Source organism: Lagenorhynchus albirostris, chromosome 11 (assembly GCF_949774975.1).
Source record: "Lagenorhynchus albirostris chromosome 11, mLagAlb1.1, whole genome shotgun sequence".
NCBI classification, from domain to species: Eukaryota; Metazoa; Chordata; class Mammalia; order Artiodactyla; family Delphinidae; genus Lagenorhynchus; species Lagenorhynchus albirostris.
In genome coordinates this window covers 87,897,229-87,918,729 of record NC_083105.1, presented here as the reverse complement: position 1 = coordinate 87,918,729, position 21,501 = coordinate 87,897,229, and the positions used below count along the sequence as shown (strand labels likewise).

General features: G+C 36.0%; 1 protein-coding gene across 2 annotated transcripts in view; it reads left to right on the top strand.

Moving 5' to 3' along the window:
• The window catches only part of PDE3A (phosphodiesterase 3A), a 302,683-nt gene that overhangs the window by 164,865 nt on the left and 116,317 nt on the right, over window positions 1-21,501 (top strand). Inside the window, exon 2 of one of the 2 annotated variants that reach the window (XM_060166751.1) lies at window positions 18,966-19,016. The exons of the other annotated variant lie outside the window; for it this stretch is intronic. Within the exon in view, the coding sequence (XP_060022734.1) occupies window positions 18,966-19,016 (51 nt within the window). The remainder of the gene's footprint in view (window positions 1-18,965; window positions 19,017-21,501) is intronic. 2 annotated transcript variants of the gene reach the window in all.

Sequence of the window (21,501 nt, the reverse complement as noted above, 5' to 3'; positions counted from 1 at the left end):
CACAATTAGAGTATCCACTAGATATTAGAACTCAAACTGTACCACTGTTTTCACTAGATGGTTACCCTTTTGTCCATGTTCTAGTATTACCTTGATATTTCAGCATTTAAGTGATGAAGTAATTTATTAGTTTAGGAGCATCTCCTAGGTGCCAGGCACAGTGTCAGGCTCAGTGGGTGGCTGTTAGGCATGCCGTCAAGGAGTTTGCATTGTTTTTAAGGCAGATGTTTTGAGCACGGTATGGAAAGTGAGTAGATTGTAATATATTCCTTTTTCTAACTCTGCCCTTATTCGTGTTCTTTAAGTAAATCAAATTCTACCTCATGAAGCTCTCTCCCTCTTCCCCATCTCCTCCATTCCTGTTGGCTCAGATCCTCCTTAGCTCCTGCCCAGATTATAAGATTATTTCTTAACTGGTCTTCATGCAGGCTCCCACCTTCACCTGACCCCAATGTGTTATACACTTTCTTAGATGGGATCTTTCTCAAGAACAAACCTTTGTGTCCACCTAGAGGGGTGGGATAGGGAGGGTGGGAGGGAGATGCTAGAGGGAGGGGATATGGGGATATATGTATACATATAGCTGATTCACTTTGTTATACAGCAGAAACTAACACAACATTGTAAAGCAATTATACTCCAATAAAGATGTTAAGAAAAAAAAAAAAAGAACAAATCTGAACAAAGCAGTGACTGTCTTAAACCCATAGTATAAATATTCCAAGTTCTTAGCCTGCCATTTCAGGCCCTTCAAAGTTTGACTGCCCCCTGCCCCCAACCTTTTTTTAGTGCATCCTAAATACAGCCCATCAGTGGACGAGTCTTCTTTTCCTGAACAAATAACCCAGGTACTGTCCCATTCTGAGCATTTGCCAGTGGTATTCCATCCACCTGGCATGATCCTTCAGACACCTTGATCTCCCTCCATTTCTTTCTATCAAGACCCTCTTACACCTTCAAAACACGTATTAAATGGTTTATGCAGTCTTTGTTTGAGGAACAGATATTTTAAGGGTTATAGTATTATATTTTAATTCTTTTTTTTCGTAATGTTTTTATTATTTCTGGAAAATCAAGTCAGAGTTCACACAGCAAGGCCGCACTTTCACGCAGGACATATTTCACCCAGAACGTATTTAAATTCTTTATTTACATCTTTCTTTCCCGCTGGGGAATGAGATTTCCTTTGAGATGGACACTCATTTAGCTTTTGTTTCTCTTCTATAACCCAGCATCTGGTAGTTAGTTAGTGCTTAATAATTGTGGAGTTAGTGAATAATACATACGTCATGTAGGTCTCTTCATCAAAACATGTCTATCTTGGGCTTTAAGAGGCATTCGTCCTTTACTCTTCCCAGAGCTATCCAATTGATGAGCAGAGTATGATCTACCTCTAATGGGTAATGCGTGTCATGAGATTAATTTTTTTTATCGTCTCATCCATATTCACATTCACACTTTAAGCAATGTTCTGAGTGGGAAGAGCCCTTACACTAATCTGTGTAATTGAAAACATGCAAATCTGAATGCTTGTCAACCACTCGAGACCTTGGGCACAACTTATGGCTCAAGGATCCTTTAAAGGTGTTCAAGTTGCAGTTGAGATTTAAATTAACTATTTAAGGGAAGAAAAGAACAAGCTGCCCCCTCTTCCTTTTGTTCTCTATTTCCTTTTGTTGGGTTTCTGATTTATTAGGCTTTGACTTTCTTTGGTTAATAATACCTGTTGATAATATTGCAACCTCAGGTGAAAACACTGATGAGGTGTTTTATGGTCTTCATCGTTGAATGTGAAAGGGTGAGATGCTGTATCCCAATTCAGATGTATCTTCAAGTGGAACATTTCCTTGGGGGATGAGACAGAAATGGGAATGGACTTTAAGTTGAAAATGTTATTTTAATTCTGTGTTTAGTAGGGGTCTTCTAAGTGATCTTGCCATTAATCTCCTTCCCACAAATTGCCCCATCACACGAGCAATCTGCAGCTATATTTATAGACTTGGTTTTTTCTAAAGCACACGCACGTTCATATAATTTCTACTTTAAAGTGTCTGATGTCTCCTTTTGCCTTTAAAATATATTCTGAACCCTTTAACTTCATTTACAAAGACCTGAGTATCTTGACCACAGCTTACCTAGAATCCTTGGTAATTTCCTGTACACACTAAAAAACCCATCACAGCAATCGCATCCTGCCTTTAGTTCAGCTCTCACTGTTGCCTCTACCTCTCAAGGAAGAATTCACTGCTTCCATATTTGTGATTCCATTAGCAAGTTATTCATTCATGATATGTGGGGAGTAAAATGTAGAGGATAAGGGCTAGTGTTTGACAGGCACACCTTGCTGTACGCATTCTTGAGGTGGGACCTTTGGCAGATGCCACATAGTAAGGAGCTCTCTGTATGTCTCAGTTCCATCATTTATACAAGAGGGGAAATGATATTACTCTAGGAGGATTATTTCGAGGATTTTCAAAATAATGCATAGAAAATATTTAATGCATGTCAGGCACACAGTGAAGACTGAGCCACTAATAGGAAAAACAAATGTGTGCTCATATATTATTTTAACTTGCTTATGTGTCTTTCTCCTCTACTAAAATGAGAAGGCCAGAATTCCGTCTCTGTCTTCATTGTACGTAAAGCATCCAACCTCTTGACATGCAATATCGTCTCATGTGGTTTTTGAGGTTAATATGTATGGAAGGTCACATACTGGTCCAAACATTAATTATTTGAAGAATTATTATTACAAGAAGATGATTAAAATAAGTTTTAAATACCCATATTAATGCTGTTATTGACGCTCAAGTATTTTGAGAGGCATTTTGCTCACAGAGAAAAGGAAATGAAAGGAACTGTGTGAAACACAGTTTAAAATAACAAATCCCCAAATGTCAGATATTGTATCTCTTTACTGGAGAATTACCCTTGGAGCCAATTTAGAAATAAAAACAATGTCAGTATTTATGAAATCTCTCTTTGGTTCAGATTCTGCAGGTAGAACCAGTATAAGTGGAAGGTTTCCTAAATAATTCCAGAGTAGCTAGTAGGAGGAATAGCAGTCACCAGGCACAGGCTTATCACTTGCTACTAGAAATGAGTCATGCTTAAATTTACTGTTTAATACAGTTAAAATATCTTACACCTAAAGAAGTAATTATAATTCTCTATTCCGCAATATTTTCAATAATACTCCTCAAATTTAAAGAGAGATGAATCTAATGCTTATGATTTTTCCTTGAAGAGTCCCTTAGTGTGGAATGGGTGTGTATATAGAGGTGTGTGTGCTTTTTTAGTGGTACGCGGGCCTCTCACTGCTGTGGCCTCTCCCGTTGCGGAGCACAGGCTCCGGACACGCAGGCTCAGCAGCCATGGCTCATGGGCCCAGCCGCTCCGCGACATGTGGGATCTTCCCGGACCGGGGCACGAACCCATGTATGTATAGCAGTGAGTTCAAATTTAATTCTAAATGAAATGAGAAACCATTGAATGGTTTTACATTGAAGATCTCATCTTACCTTCATAAAAATTATGTCAACTTGGTCATCTTACTATTATCTCCATTTTACAATGTGGAAACTGGACCTAGAAATGATAAAAATAACTTACTCAGATTCATAGAGCTAGTAAGAGTGAAATTAGGGTTTGATTTCAAGAAATTGGACTCCAGAGTCTATCTTAACCTCAAAACAATGTTATAAAGACTCAATAAATATACTGTAATATGTACAGTAACTTGAATAACAGCACCTGTATTGTTAAATCAGGAAGAAGGAGAGAGGCTGAAAATAAGGTCTCTGACAATATAATGGATTCCATTTTTAAGCATTTTTAAAAACATTTCTTAGCCTGACTTACAAATTGAACACATAGTGTAGTCTCTCAGAGCCTCCCCTGATTGACTTTATCTTTTGACGTCAAAATTGTGTTTTTGTAATATATTATAAATTAGATTATTCTAAGTGGTCTAGTTTATGGTTCTAATGAGCTCTTTGAATATATGGAACTTGCAAAAAATTTTTTTTCTTTAAGTTTTGAATAACGGTAGCTTGAAAGATGAAAAACATTACAGGCTAGAGGTTCAGTTTGGCTACACTTCTAAAGCTGTGACTGTACCTTGTGTAATTTATTGATTCTGAAAAATTGAATTTGTCATCTTCTAAGGATACTATCTTGGGCATTTTTTACATACCCTGCAGCCAGAAACCATATTAGAACAGTCATTCCCCCATGACCACTTCCAAAAAAGAAGAAATGTAGCCTAACAGGAAAATCGCCCTAGTACTTCCATCAATGACAATAATTCTCAATTTTCAAACGTGACTTTATGATCGTTTTTGAATCCCACAATTCTGTCTTAAATTCCTCAACAAAAGATGAGAAACTATTTTCTGTGGCAATTTCATTAAAAACTTTGGCCGTGACACAGCAATAACTGTACAAATATCTTATTTGTCAAATTACATCCTTCCCTCTATTTCTAGATAACAATTTATGTTGAAACATGTGTCTTGGTGAAATATTTAATACTTCCAGTCATGGCTGGAAGCAAATAAAATGTGTTTAATAGAAAATAATGTTTTATTGTATACTTCCTTTAGGATGCCCCCTTCCCACAGAAAACATTTCAAAACTCAATTGAAATTGAGTTTTCAATTTAGATAAATAATCAAAAAAGCAGGAATACAATCCACTGTATATTATCGATTCAAATTGACAAAGTTAGTGGTAAATTGATACATTAATCAACCTTCTTCTTCTGCAACCCAGAATCATGTTTTTGTTGTTGTTGTTGTTTTTAATTAATTACTTATTTTATTTTTGGCTGCGTTGCGTCTTCGTTGCTGCGCGCGGGCTTTCTCTAGGTGCGGCGAGCAGGTGTTACTCTTTGTTGCGGTGCACGGGCTTCTCATTGTGGTGTCTTCTCTTGCTGTGCAGCATGGGCTCTAGGCGTGTGGGCTTCAGTAGTTGTGGCTCTCGGGCTCTAGAGCGCAAGCTCAGTAGTTGTGGTGCACGGGCTGATTTGCTCCGCAGCATGTGGGATCTTCCTGGACCAGGACTCGAACCCATGTCCCCTGCATTGGCAGACGGATTCTTAACCGCTGCGCCACCAGGGAAGTCCCTGTTGTTTTTTTTGGCCATACCGCACAGCTGTGGAATCTTAGTTCCCCGACCAGGCATGGAACCCAGACCCCCGGCAGTGAGAGCACTGAGTCCTAACCTCCGGACTGCCAAGGAATTCCCCAGAATCATGTTTTTTTTAATAATTATCGTTAGGTAGCTATTTGTCTTTTTCCTCATTTTTTTTTTCTCACCATATTCACTTTTTAAGTTCTTCTTTCCTATGTTTTGCCTTTAATACAGGCTCTGGTACATAGTAGTTGCTTTAAAAAAAAAAAGAAATGGTAAAAACAGAGTGAATTAGTCAGTACTTGAGGTAAGAACAAAGTAGAGAAGAACATATTAATCCTTTTTGAACTTGTGATTCTACCCACCCTCAGTTCATAAAGTACAAACAGTTTTACATCATGCTCTGATCTTCCTTTTTTTCTCCCCCTCTTCCCTTTTCCTCGCCACATCATCTTATATTCGAGTTTCTTTTTCTTCATCCCTAGGGACCCGTGTAATATGTCTCAAAAGGGAATAAATTTCCAAGGAAACCTTTTCTTTCTGCAAAAGAACATTGGTTGTGGTATAAACAAACCCATGAAATTACTTTCAATGTATCAAATGAGTCTTGGAGCCATGAAGAATTGAGGGGCTATATCAAATTTGGGGATGTGGATATACTCTGCCTTAAACTTGAGCTGAGAAACTGTCTTCAGGCTTTATCATAAATTATTTCCAGCAGCATTTAGGGAGCTAAGGACAAGATGCACATGTTTTATTAAAACTTACATATCGTAGAAGTGGAACGAAAGTAGTTTTGGCAATATCAAGTTAAGTGGAAAAAGAAGAAACCCAAGGGACATATAATGGGGCTGGCATATACTGTTCACTTAGTCAATCTATCCTTTTCTCCACAACCCCCCAAAGTGAGGCTGTTTGGGGAAGAGAAGTAGCATGGAAAATGTGTGGAATTTTGTCATTTTGCTGAAGTTTTTTTGGCACTGATGAAAAACGTAGCTAAGCGTTGGATAAAATAAGGCTTTATATTTTTTACAAGAAAACATTTTTGGAAAAAAGTAACTTTCGCATTAAGAGGAAATCATATGAAAATGAATTCAGTACTTTATGTCATTTATCAGACATAAATTGAGTTTAATTTTTTCAGTCGTGTATTATTGAGATTTATTTTTTAAAGTCACGCTATTGATTTTTAAGACCATTTCTAAGAAAGATGGTTTAAGTGGAAATTTTTCTCTGATTTAGTTAGTTTTGTTGCTCTACATAACAGCTTAAAAACTAAGTAGTAACATATCTATATTTTTATAGGTCCAGAAAAGTAAGTGTTTTGGAGATCAAAGTACTTTGCCCATTTTCCAGCACACATTATTAATTTTAATGCTACAATTTAAGAAATTGTATGTTATTTATACCACATGCAATATATGAGAATGTTTGATTAAGCAAAAGAAAAAGAAACCTTAAAGTTATCCAAATGCAAGACCTCATGAATCTTGTTAATGTTTTTGCCACAACCGAGGCTGTATCTAAATTTCATTGTTTTCCCCTAGGATTTCCAAATTTTTCTTCTAAAGAAAGATCAGTCTTATAGGTTAGTCTCATGAAGTTGCTGTCATGTCATGCGGTTTGACTGAGTCTTAATAACTTTCCGGGGAAAAGAGCCTTGAATAAGGCATTGTACAAATGGGATCTGAGTATATAGGGAAACTGAGAAATATTAGCAAGAGCCATTCTAAAGACCACAGGTGAAGAGCTAGAAATAATGAATGAAACTCTTTTTTGTATGTGTGCTTTCTGCTCAATTACCCAAATTGGCAGAAATAATACAGGCGGTAGTTTAACAACTGTAAAATGCAGATTTATAGCTGTGTTCAGGGCTGCTCAGAGATTTGGGTTTCACCTGAAGTGAGTTTGATAGAGTTAAAAAAGTATAGCCACAATGCCTTGTTTAACATTTCCTAAGAAAACTGCATTTTGTTTTGCTGTTCAGAACTTAAAAACGTTTTATTGTGGTTATTTTAGAAACATTTGCATGGATTTGAGGGGTTTCCTTGTTTAGTTTTGTTTGCTTGTTTTTTCAGGCCTGTCACTTGCATTGGGAATTCCGTTGTGTTTCCAATTAATAGATCCACCTGAAGGTACAAGCCTTGTCCATATTGAACAGACTCTCGAGTAGCTTTTTCCTCAGCTGATCTTTCCAGATGTTTATTTGCGACACTCAGCCTTTTGCTATTCTATGTGCCTCATGAAAATTAAGCCCCCCCAGATCTCATGTCTCCATGTCTCTTGTCACTAAGGGGACCTAGTGATGTTAAAATTTGGATTTTCCAATTATTACACAGAAAATAAATCTGAATCTGATTCAGTAGACTCAGTAGACCTCATGGACACGTTACATGTGTTACATATTACTCTGAGAAATGATGCATGACGTTTGTTTTACTTATAAATTTGATCAAGTTTTGTAAATTGGATGTTGCCATGGTCAGGGAATGGGTTTTTCCCACTCTGGCTTAATAAAAAGTAATCACATATATGTCATTTGAATTATACTTTTCTTAAAGAATTAGAATATATTAACACCTAAATAAAATCATGTAATTATTAAAAATGATAAAAATAATAGCTAAGATTTAATGTGTACTTACTGTGTACCAGATACTATACTAAGCCTTCTTTATGTAATAACTCATTTAGAGTTAGATGCCATTATTATCTAAATGTTAGAAATACAGAAACTGAGGCACAGAAGCATTAAGTAAATTGTCCAAGATTATGTATCTAGTAAGATTGAATATCATGTCAGATGTGGGATTTGAACCAACAAATCCAGCCTCTAGAACCCACATGCTTGACTACTATGCTAGAGTTTATTAATGATTCAGAAAGTACTTCAAGATCCTGTGGTGCCTCAGGGTTGGGAATAGCAACATTTGCTATGTTTACATAGAACACTGGGCTAGATATTGTGGGTACCCAATAAATATCTGTTGAAAGGATGTATGAGTGAGTGAGTGAGTGAATGCAGGAATGAATAATAGGTACTACTGAGATATGCTATTAGAGAATTTGGCATAACTTAAGCTCTGACATATAATTTACTATACATTTTGAAGTAATTCCATAGCCAACACTGAAAAATATGATTATAGTATTTACAGAGGCTTTCCCAAGAAATTAAATTTTTCTCATATTCCGCAATTTTTAAAGGAGGTGGAGACTAGGAGTGGAAAATGGATTTTGGAGAAATAAGTCTATCACATTAACTACCACCATGAGTTCCATGAAGACAAATCAAATCCCATGTCTTTTTCATTTTCCTTACCAATACACTTAGTTGACCAAGACCTGATACTTGGTTTGAACTCAATAATTATTTATTGTTAAAGGTTGTACAGTAGAAAAAGTATATGATTTGTAGTCAGCAGAGCTGAATATTAATCCATCCAGTGGGCTAGTGGCTATGTTTCAAGTTCACTTCTCTTTACTCATTTCCATATTTATAAAGTAAGAATGATATGCCTCTATTCTTTGATAATGAAAAAATAAATGTATAAGAAAAACATTTAGAAAACTGTAAAAAAGAAAAATCCTCAGAATGTGTTCCGTGGAAAGCTGTTAATCTCTTTCGAAACAGAAGTGTTCTGTTCAAATGTGTTGAAAATATTAGTTAAATGGAGTTCCTTTGTTTAATACTTCACCAGACTTTAATAACGCTAATAAGAATTGGGAGTATCCAAGTACTAATTATATTATGCAGAACTTCACAAGCTTGTTTTACTGTATTGTCATTTCTTTGTAAAATATCTAATAGGGGAACACTGCTTAAGCACAATACTGTTGTGATTGCATTTTTAGTAGCATAGTACCCAAAATACAAATTAGCAATAAAAAGTACAAAAATTCCATGTAATCAAGATAGTCAAGATCTATTAAGTAAAAATAATGGAAGCTTTGTAGCTCAATAGCTGCATATAGGTTTAGGGTAGTGATTGTTATTGTGATGACAGGGACAGAAATAGAATTATGAAAACATTCTAAACCAAAGTGTGGGAACATCATTATCGTCATTAATCAGAAAAAGATACAGGACTTAACAGCAGAGAGACTGGGATTTCGAACTCCAGAATATTTGAATTTCTTTCTATTTGAAGTTTTCTCATTCCCCTGTGTTTATGAAATTTATACTGGCTGCTGGGTTGGAACGCTGAGTTAGGATCAGGGATTTATTCTCTGCCAAGTGAATGGAATTTAGGTAGTTATCACCAACTGTGAAAGGAAAAAAAAAACCCCTTGATTTCAGTCCTATGTAGTGCTTTACTGTTTTCAGGCTCTCAGTGCTTTCTAAGGAGGGTCAGTTCTAAAGAATCCTTTTTCTCGTGCTAATTTGTCTGAAGATTCAAGATGGGGAGAATAGGAGAAAGCGGGGAATGATAAAAAAAAAAAACAAACAACGAGATTTAGCTCTCGGGGAGGATCCTTGAGGCATGAAAGGTTGAGACCTTTAAGCTGAAAAAGACTCATTTCCCTCCCCATGCCTCCCGCCCCCCCCCCGCCCCCCACCAGGAGTAAAGGGCAAGAGGTAGTAACAGCTATAAAAAAATAAACAAAAATGCTTTGCGACACCCTCTGAGATACCTGATGGATATTTGAGTGGCTTTTTGCAGCATTCTGTGTGGTGTAATCATGCCCGGTCTCCCCTTAGCTCTTCAATAATGTCCCCATCGCTTGATAATGCCTTGTAGAGTGGAATGGATTTAGCATGTGGGGGGATGTGATGAAGTGGTGGTAGTGAAGCTAGGCTCTGGGTGAGAACTGAGGCTGCTGATGGTATCTGGTTTACACGAAGGAGGCTGATGGAGTCTCCCAGGAAGTCTGTGTTTGATTTGGACCATAGACCAAAGTAGTTAAGAAAATCCCTGAGGCTCCCCACGTTGTCACCCAGCCCTCCAGGGTTCTTCGCTGGGGTTTGGGGCCTCAAAAGGCCCAATAGAGATGGTATTGGAAAAGATCTACCCTCCTTTATAATTAAATTTACAGATTTTCAGTTCCCTTTTCGGCAGAGCACAATATAGCCTTGACCCCCATTGATAACAGGAGGCGAAGGAAAGAAACATCAAGGATTAAGAGCAGTTCCCCTAAAAGGACTAGATGGGAGTTGCACTGGTCTACGCTGTCCATCACAGATCGTCCCAGGCCAGGGGACTCCTGTCTAGTGGGCCCTGCAGGCAGGGGAGCGGGCAGTCCAGGCCCATCTTCCTACACAGAATCCTAGAGAGCGAAAACATAAGTACTAAGGAGATTATGAAAAGAGTATGCCAAGGGAAGGATCCAAAGGGAACGTGCCAAGGTTAAAGAAGAGCTTTAATTTCCTTATGAATTTGAAAGTCCCAGGCTTCTCATAGTAACTGCAATTAAAAGGCAGCCCCTGCCCTTATGCATTTTATGACTCTTGAAAAACAAAACCGATGTGTAAAGAGACAACAAAATTGTACTGTGACTAATACAAGGGTGCCTTTGTGGCATATCGTATATGCTTCATAAATTCTTGTTGTATTGAATAAGACTGAGTAAGAGATCCGGGAAGGGAGAATCCCTGCTCCACGAGTATTTCTCTAGAGAATATACTTTGTTTTTCTTTCTTTTTTTTTTTTTCTGCGGTACGCGTGCTCAGTGGCCATGGCTCAGTGGCCATGGCTCACGGGCCCAGGCGCTCCGCGGCATGTGGGATCTTCCCGGACCGGGGCACGAACCCATGTCCCCTGCATCGGCAGGCGGACTCTCAACCACTGCGCCACCAGGGAAGCCCTACTTTGTTATTTTTAATTAATGGAGTTAATGACTAACTTTTCTGGACAATTTCATACCAGAGGAAAGGGAGTAAATACCAAATATAGATTTAAAAGATCCAACTGTTTTAAAATTTTAGGTGAAGGATGCTCTGCTGCTCCTCAGTTGTACCACTTGTACTCCCATCTCAGGGCCTTTGCACCTCTGTATCTTCTGTCTCGCGTGCCCATCCCCCAGATACCTGTGTGTCTGGCTCTCCCACTTTATACAGGTCTCTGATAAATGTCACTTTTTCAGAAAGTACTTCCCTGATCTACTTAAATAAAATTAGCTCTGTTCCCAGCCCCGACTCACCATTTGCCTCTCATTCTCTATCCTTTACGCTACTCTAGGCATCTTTATAGCTTTATCATCATCTGGTCTATGTTTATTTGTTTATGTTCTGTCTCCTTTCATTAGAATTTTAAGAGCCAGGAGAAGAGAGATGCATCTTGGTCTGTTCACTAGTATATAGGTTATGTCTGGAAGAGTTCCTTGCATATAATAGGCACACAGTAAATATTTGCTTAATGAATAAATGATTACATAAAAAGAGGGTTTTATGTTATACTTCCATGTATGTACTATACAGAGTATATATTCATATATATATAATATATAAATTTTAGTGTATATATATTACTTTTATGTTTTCAAAACTATAGTAATTTTCTTTTTGTAATTTATTTTTTATTGAAGTATAGTTGATTTAAAATCTATTAGTTTCAGGTGTACAGCAAAGTGATTCATATATATATGAGTATATATATTTTTTCTTTTTCAGATTCTTTTCCTGTATAGGTTATTACAAAGTATTGAGTATAGTTCCCTGTGCTATACAGTAGGTACTTGTTGTTTATCTATTTTCTATACAGTAGTGTGTGTCTGTTAACCCCTGACTCCTAATTTATCCCTCCCCCCACTTTTCCCTTTGGTAACCATAAGTTTGTTTTCTATTATCTGTGAGTCTATTTCTGTTTTGTAAATAAGTTCATTTGTATCATTTTTTTAGGTTCCACAAATAAGTGATGTAATATATTTGTCTTTCTCTGTCTGACTTACTTCACCTAGTATGATAATCTCATCCATGTCGCTGGAAAGAGCATTATTTCATTCTTTTTAATGGCTAAATAGTATTCTACTGTATATATACACCACATCTTCTTTATCCATTCATCTGTCATGGGCATTTAGGTTGCTTCCATGTCTTGGCTATTGTAAATAGTGCTGCAATGAACATTGAGGTGCATGTATCTTTTTACATTATGGTTTTATCTGGATATATGCCCAGGACTAGGATTGCTGGGTCTTATATCCCAGGACTAGGATTGCTGGGTCATATGATAGCTCTATTTTAGTTTTTTGTTTGTTTTTTGTGGGGTTTTTTTTGCGGTACGTGGGCCTCTCACTATTGTGGCCTCTCCCGTTGCGGAGCGCAGGCTCAGCGGCCATGGCTCACGGGCCCAGCGGCATGTGGGATCTTCCCGGACTGGGGCACGAACCCGTGTCCCCTGTATCAGCAGGCGTACTCTCAACCACTGCGCCACCAGGGAAGCCCTCTATTTTAGTTTTTTAAGGAACCTCCATACTGTTCTCCACAGTGGCTGCACCAATTTAAATTCCTACCAACAGTGTAGGAAGGTGGCCTTTTCTCCACATCCTCTCAAGCATTTATTATTTGTAGACTTTTTGATGATGGCCATTCTGACCGGTGTGAGGTGATACCTCATTGTAGTTTTAATTTTCATTTCTCTAATGATTAGGGACGTTGAGCATCTTTTCATGTGCCTGTTGGCCATCTGTATGTCTTCTTTGGAGAAATGTCTATTTAGATCTTCTGCCCATTTTTTGATTAGGTTGTTTTCTTGATATTGAGCTGTATGATCTGTTTGTATATTTTAGAGATTAATCCCTTGTCAGTTGTATTGTTTGCAAATATTTTCTCCCATTCTGTAGGTTTTCAACAAACGAAGTAGAAGAATAGTTTACTTGAGAATAACTTTAGGATAACAGTGTGACTGTTACTCTCCATCATTACATTTTTTCATATCTAAAACCGCTCGCCTCTTTAAATACATGCAAAGTATTTTTTTTTTTAATTTTGCATCTAGTTGTGGTTTCCTGCAGCTTACATCCCTTCAGTAATAGGTCTGGTGAGGTTGTTTTTTTTTTCCCCCAAAAAAGTCCCTAAAAAGGTATTCATGTTTGTATTAACAAACAAAAAATAATAGAACATAGCACAGGGAAAAATATAGACAAGAAAAGGAACTATTTTACCTACAGAAACACACTTTCAACTCTCTGCATTTCTCATGCTAGTATTAAAAATATCTCTGCTTGGACAGAACCATTTTGTTTCCATGCTAACTTCTCCTTTGTTTCTCCTGTGAACTTTTTAAATTCGGTGTTTGGCAGAAGTTTTGTTTTCTTTGGAACTAAGCACTGTGTAACATACTGTTAGCTGAAGGCTGTGATGTAGAAATTTATTATTAAAAATAAAAGAGAGAAGAATTTATTCCATAAGGATGAAAATGACTTAGTGTCAGGGAAGTTAGGATTTTCAAAATGCTTTACATAGCAAATTGTGTTTCTCTGAAAGGAAGTATATTTTATTTCCTAGGAATAAATTTAAGCATCTTCATTTTGCCCATCCTGATTAATGGGAGCTGAGAAAGAAGGAAAGATAGACAGTTTTACGGAGAATTCCTTCTCTTTGCCGTGTGTAGGCATAACTTTGGTGACCTATATATCCTCAAACCTTCTGGTGCGATGTTTATTAAAGTGTTATTACCCGTAGGAGTAATCATAGTTAAATAACCAAGAAGGTATTTTTTATAGAAGGTGAGAGACAAACATTTTTTTCTTCCTGAATTAAGCCAGGTACTCTTTATCAACCAGAATGTATTTGAATTTCCTATTTATTATTCATTTTTTAGTTTCAATTTCTCTTTTTCTGTTTTACATTTCAATTGATCATAAAATCAGAAGCATTCCTCCTCCAAAAAGAGTATCATATCAGGTTAATAAACTTTCTGTCTCTCTTCCCAGAATGGCCTAGGTATCATGCTGCTCTTCACTTATCTTGAAAGTGTAGTCCATTCAAGTGACTTCAACTGCAAAAAGAAAAAAAATGATTCCACAAATTCTACTTCTGTTCGTTGTCCATGACCCATTTCTGTCTTTTATCTAATCCCATGACATGTCAATGGACATCTGCAACTTAACACTAGTCCTACCTGTGGACTCAAAGGATGTTTCAACTTTCTCACTGATATAACATCAACATCAGTTTGCACTTAATTCTGTAATTCATTGACTTATTATGCAAGCTCTCCTCTTTACTATTTATTATAACTGACCAATTTTTTTCATTTGTCCTAATCGTTAGTTACGAGAGTAGGGCTAGGGAGGTATCTCTGTACTTCTAAAACATTTAGCTCTATGGTTCTGCTTTAATAGGAATAGTTACCAGCAGCCAAATGCTTCATTTTAACTTAAATAATCTGTACTATTAAATAAGTCAGGCAGTTTATCATACTATGGATAGTTTTTTTAAAAGGCTACTGAAAACATGATGCTTATTTTAGTCCTGGATCCGTGATCTGAGGACAGTGCTCTTATGACAGTAAAATAAATTCTGTGTCTGTAGATAGGGTAAAAATTCAAATGCTGTCATGTACTAATACGAAGCTGATACTCACTCCCCTTTCTGTGCCAGGTATGCAATAATCATGGGAAGAAGTAGAGTCCTGACACCCTATCCAGTCCTCTCTGCCTTTCTCTGCATTTAAAAAAACAAATGCGAGAAAATACGGTAACAAACCCTGTATAAGTCAACACTGAAGTAATGTTAAATTTTGACTCAGATTTTTTAAATGAAAAGTATCAATAGATACTTTTTTAATGATAAAGCCCTTGTGTGATTTCCTCAAGTCCAAAGGGAATACAATCTTTGTTGATTTCCTTTGCCTTTCTTCTTATTGAATAGAGAACATTCCAGTATCTTATTCATTTCAGAGTTTTTTTATGTTTTGGATATTTCACAGAGCACGTAGATTTATGTAACTTTTTATTACCTAGAAAAAAGTAGCAGCAGTATCATTTTAAAATACATTTTGAAATATTACCACATGCTTTGTCAACTCAGACTTTCAAATATATTATAATAATGGTATTAAATAGATAATATAAATATATAATGGTACAGTGGAATAGAATCCCCTTAGCCTAAATCTCTCTCATTACTCTATTGTATACTGCAAGGAAAATAACTCTCTCTGATACGTAACACATTTGGCAAATTTACTATTTTCAAGTTTAAAATAAAAGGTTAGAGAGGGCTTCCCTGGTGGCGCAGTGGTTGAGAGTCCGCCTGCCGATGCAGGGACATGGGTTCGTGCCCCGGTTTGGGAAGATCCCACATGCCGCGGAGCGGCTGGGCCCGTGAGCCATGGCCGCTCAGCCTGCGAGTCCAGAGCCTGTGCTCCGCAACGGGAGAGGCCACAACAGTGAGAGGCCCGCGTACCGCAAAATAAATAAATAAAAGGTTGGAGAGTGAAACTTTTGGAGGTTTATAAGTTCTGGTTTGTAAATTCTCTTCTGTAGTAAGTGATGACCCGAATGAGTCTGCATTTTGGATGATTTTTTTTTTTTGACTAAAAATTGTCTTTGAGATAGTTAATGGCAGAGGGCAGTGAATCCCGTGATTTTCTTACCTTAGTTCTGATCTTGGAGAAATGTTATATTCTTGACTTAGTATCTGTCATCATCAGATATTCCCCCTTAAATTCATATAGGTGGATGACAATTCGTGTTTCTGATGTATTTACCTCTTTTAATTGTGATACTCATGCGTGGTAGAATTTACCAAGTTACCCTGTTCGTTTAAATTCACTAGCAAGAGGGTAATAGTCATAACAGGCTTTTATAACCTATTTTCTTAAGAACATTTAGATAAAATAGTGAGAGAGAGAAGGTGAGCCTTCTGCTTAAAAATCATTTTTATTTATCAGTCTAGTACTCAAGTTTATTATCTCTTTAGAGTTGCCAACGCAAGCATCTCACCTCCCTGTTATTAATGAAAGATATTCCCAAAGTCTCAATAGGACAATGGTTGAAATTGTCAAGAATTGTTTTGATAGTTCTAGTGAATAATTACTTAAATATCCTTAATTTATGTTTCTGAATCAGACTATTTCATTGGTTGATTAGTATTTAATCTTATTATAATTAACTTTAAATTAGTATTAATGAATATTTACTAGCAGATGTATTGCCAATAAATCTACAAATTTAAAAAATTAAAGAAATATCTACTAAGCATTCAATTTTATGTGATGATTATCTGGGCTAATTTACCCAAAATTGCGTGCTAGCCAAATAATTAAATCATTGTAATACTTCTAAGGCTTGCAATAATCGACTGTCTTATTAAAAATGAGTAATTTAAAATGACGTAGTTATATTTCTCACTCATTATACCATGAGCATTTCTCATGTAATTTTTGAAAAGTCTCTGAAGGTCAATTTTTTTTTAACATCTTTATTGGAATATAATTGCTTTACAATGGTGTGTTAGTTTCTGCTGTATAACACAGTGAATCAGCTATACGTATACATATATCCCCATATCCCCTCCCTCTTGCATCTCCCTCCCACTCTCCCTCTCCCACCCCTCTAGGTGGACACAATTTCTAATTGCTATATTATATTCTTTTCTATACTATAATTTATTGAATAGTTACCCTTTTGTTGGATAACACAGTGATTAGCACATTATAACTACTAGATTCTTACGATTTTATTTACTGGTCAGAGTGTATGAATTTTTAGTAGTATGTAATATGTATTAAAGTTGACATACATGGTACATGTCTATATTTATAAGTGTTATATGTATATATATATCTCAATATATATATTTGCTATATGCTAGCAATATATGTGTATACTTATCTCCCTAAATCCTAACCTAATATTCTACATTATCAATTTGCTAAAAAATAGGCAACAGTAGCTTTTTGTTATTGTCTATACTGAATTTCTTTCACTTCCAGCAAAGTCAATTGTTTCCCATAAACCTCTTGACTTGATATTTATTGTGTAAATTGTCCTTATCCTTTCTTCCAGTTATCTATTAGAGTTGTGTTTATTTCAAGTTTGTAGAGTTCTTAGTGTCCTGAAGATATTACCTACCATTTACTGCAGATATTTTGCCAATTTGACATTTGTGCAGACATTTGAAGATTTCATGTAGCCTGATAAATTCATCTGTGTTTTTTTTTTAATTTGGAAAATCTTTATATATTCCAAAGTAGTTTAAGTATTTGTCTGGATTTTATTCTATTTTATATTTATAGTTTGATCTTTTAAAAATTTAACTCTTTTTATCTATATAGAAGTTATGTATATTGTAAGGTTCAGCTCCAAGTTTTTCTTTTTTCATTTGTTGAATAATTCATCAAATACCCATTGATTTTTATATTTTATTTTTTACCTTTTGTTACTACATGTACTTGAATTTATTTCAGAACTGTCCACCACATTTCATTTATTTGTATTTTGAGTCTTAAATCATTATCCTATAATTTGGGTTAAATTTTATAATACACTTCAATAACCACTAGGGCATTTTCATCTCTTCTAATATTTTGATTCTTAGAAGTTCATTCTCTCAGATAAAATTTAGGTGCTTGTGTTTTTCAATTTTTTTCTTAAAAAAAATGCAAACAGCTTTTGATTGAAATTGAGTTAAACCTGTAAATGTATTTGGGTAAAAATGAACACAATAATTTTATTGAATTCACTCGTCTTAACCAGGAGCATTGTATGTTTATCAGTAAGGTTTTACCATTTCCTGTGTATGGTTATCAAACATTTCTTGATAATGTTCAAAAGTATATTACCTTTTTGTTGCTATTGTGATCAGTTTCTTTGTTTTTTGTTATAGCTACTGAAGAGTCACTGTTGTTGTACAGAAAAGTTAATGTATAGAAGTATGTTCTATAGTATGTCTTGTTAGCATGCTAGCTTCTTAGTGGTAAGGAGTTCTTCCATTGGTACACATGACTAGTGAGTATACTGGACAGAGAAATGGAATTTTATTCCTCTCAGTTGGTATCTTGCATTTTCTTAATGCTCTTCAAGTTAAATGTTATTTTCAAAAAATAAATATTATTCTTTGAAGCAAAGTAGCTCAGGACTATTACAACTATGGGAATAACTTGATAATGTTTTGTAGTCTCTGTTTTTATGAAAATTTACATTTTGTGACTTCGGGGGCATATTTCACATTAAATAATTTTGCTCCTTCGAACTCTCATATTTTTGTGATATTATCGAAACAGAATTTAAAATGATTGAAATATTTTGGCCTTCTGGTTCTTGTCATTCTTGACAGTAGAGTAAGCTACACTAGTAGATTTCTGTAGCATATTTTCTTAATAAACTAGAAGCTTAATGGTATGAAAATAAAGCTTAACGTGGTTTAACATTGATCTAGAATGTTCCTGACAACCGTAAAGCTGCACATTACAGACTCATTTTGTCACACAGTGATATTAAAATATCTTCAAAACAACTAGTAGTTGAACTATTAGCTATCAAACCAGAAGTGTATTACTTCAGGTATGTTAATTTACTCATGAGGTCAATATAATACCCTACTATTAAAACATAGTTTTCAAAAGCCTCATTATTCTTTAAAATAAAGAGTAGAAATAGTTGCCATGTAAAATAGGTATCATTGGGCTTCCCTGGTGGCACAGTGGCTGAGAGTCCGCCTGCCGACGCAGAGGACACGGGTTCGTGCCCCGGTCCAGGAAGATCCCACATGCCGCGGAGCGGCTGGGCCCGTGAGCCATGGCCGCTGAGCCTGCGCGTCCGGAGCCTGTGCTCCGCAACGGGAGAGGCCACGGTAGTGAGAGACCCGCGTACCGCAAAAAATAAATAAATAAAAATAAAATAGGTATCATTTAACTTACTGTCATTCTTATATTATCTTACAGCTCATGGGGCATTCAGAATGGGACCACAAACGAGGGCCAAGGGGATCGCAGGTAGGTTTCTTTTCTTTTCCTTTTTTGCATTTTGTTTCTTAACACTTTGAGCCATGAGTTTTCTAAAACTCATGAAATAATAATGAGAGAGAGGAAGAGACAAAAGAATCATGCCATTTGTTTTTATTTAAGTTAGCTGTAATTAAAGTCAGGTTTCAAATCCCAAAGGCAGATGCCAGTATATTCCTCTGAAGAGCTTTCTGGTATCCCAGACTGGTTGTGTTTATATGAATGTAGATTTTATATTCATCTTGTCTCTGCAGAATACAGTTTGATCAGCAACCTACTCTCTTGATTTTATTCCCTTCCTTTGAAAATTTTTCTATGTATTTTCTTCTTTTCTCTACCTTCCTGGTTTTGGTTAAATATTTTGAAATATAATGAGAGTAAACCCTGAACTAATTACAGAGTTTTGTCTCTAAATGAACTGTCTTCATCTTAGGGAAATAGAAAGATGAAAGGACCTATTATTTTGGAAAAGAAACAAATTATAAAACTTTCTATATTACCAGACTGTTCTCATTGTCTTACTTTATGTCTTAGGCAAGGAGAAAAACTTCCATGACGCATTTATGCTTTTTAATGACCTAATTAGACAATGTGGATTTGTTTTGCTTCCATAATTACTTTGTCCGACAAAATAAAGGCTGAGTTTTACACTAAGAAAATTGCCTCTCCTCCTAGGGTATTTTGTGAAGAAATGTAAAAATCATTTCTTAGCAGCCTGTGCTTACCTGACTGTAAACGCGCTAACTAAAAAATTAAGTGGGTGGAACATTTTAATCTTTGCTGCTCACATGTTTTATTTGCCACTAAAAAATAGGGTTAAGAGAGAGTTTGCTGTACGATACTGTATATGAAAGATCATTGTGAAATGTCAGCGTCTCCCAAGTGTTTTACCAAGCTGACATGACCTGTGCTGTCATTAAGATTGCACGGACAACAGTTTCATTTCGGTCACTCGGGAAATACAACCAAGTCAGTCAGTTGTTTTTAGGGGAGAGTTTAATAGCTGTGGTTTTATTTTTGTCCATTATCAATTTGATTAGTAGATAATATAAACCAGTCCAATTAAATTAGGATTATCCAAAAGGATTTATGCCTCATTCTCCCTCACTGTCACTTCCTTGTCTCCATTTTCTCTGGCAACTCTCCCTCTGTACACATTTATTATTTTAAATCAGAATTTTCGGCAAGATTGGCAATGAAATGATGAAATTAATGCATGGTGGACGCTTTGTAATTCTAGACCAATCAGAAGTAAAGATGAGCACCAGTAAGAAACTCTGTGGTTTCTGATTATTGCCACCAAAGACATTTTGACTCAGAACACACCAAGCAACTTGATGAGGGCATGTCCTTTCAAAGTAATGTAGTGTTAGTTTTTAAAATTTGTTGAAAAATTATATAATATACTCGCCATATAACCTATTTGGATATAATTTATCTTCAAGTTTGGATTGGTCACTCTGTCATTATAAATTGAAATATAATGTCATAAAGGCCCAGCGTCGTTTATGTTAACTTTAAACGTAAAAAATCCCAGAATGAAAATTTTTAGAATTCCAGCTATTGCACATAGCTAGAAAACTTCAGATTTCCACATACACATGAAAAATATTTTCATAAATAAAGTTTGATTATATTTAGAAGCTTGAGATGATTCTGAAAAGCAAAGGCACTAGAAAGTTCTTGCATGAACTACCGTTATCAGCATCAAGGTTTTTCGTGAACCTCTCAACTAGCAAAATAAGCATTCGAAATGGGGTATACCTTTGTCTCACCCTTGACCCTCAACTCAGATAAAAAAAAATTGTCAATGTCAAAAGCAAAAACACACACCATAAAATAAAAACGATAACAATTACAACAGAATACTTTATTCTTTGGAAATTCGAGATAAGTCAATTAAGCACAAAAGTAGTCACCTCTTATCTAATTCTGATTCTCCACTGGGGGGGGGGTGGAATGGGGTGGGGAAGACAGTATATTTATGTTTTTGATGATTCATCCCTTCTTATCTTGCTACCATTTCCTTGGACAATATGTCTAAAGCCTTTCGGCCATTTGAAAGGAATTTCAGACAGACTGCATTTGAACACAGATCTCTAAATATTTTACGACTACCACAGGGCCTTACTCAAATCCCATCTCAATTTAGTTTAATTGAAGACAGGTTTTTAAGCACTTACTATGTGGATAGCACTGTGGTAGGTCTCATTGAAGAAAAACTGAGTGACAAGTTTACTGCATTGCAAGAGCTTACAAGGTATGGTTGGAAATAGAGCAATACTTGAGTAGGTAATTTGCATATAAGGCAGAGTGGTAGATGTAAAATTAAGTATATAAACAAAGTGTGATAAGAGTTTAGGTGGGACAGAGTATTTATTTATGCCTAGTAGGACTGGGAAATTTGGTGGTATCTGAGCTGAGCCTTCAAGTTTGGGTAGTAAGGTTTCAGAAGTGAAAAGAGGGAAAGGGAAAA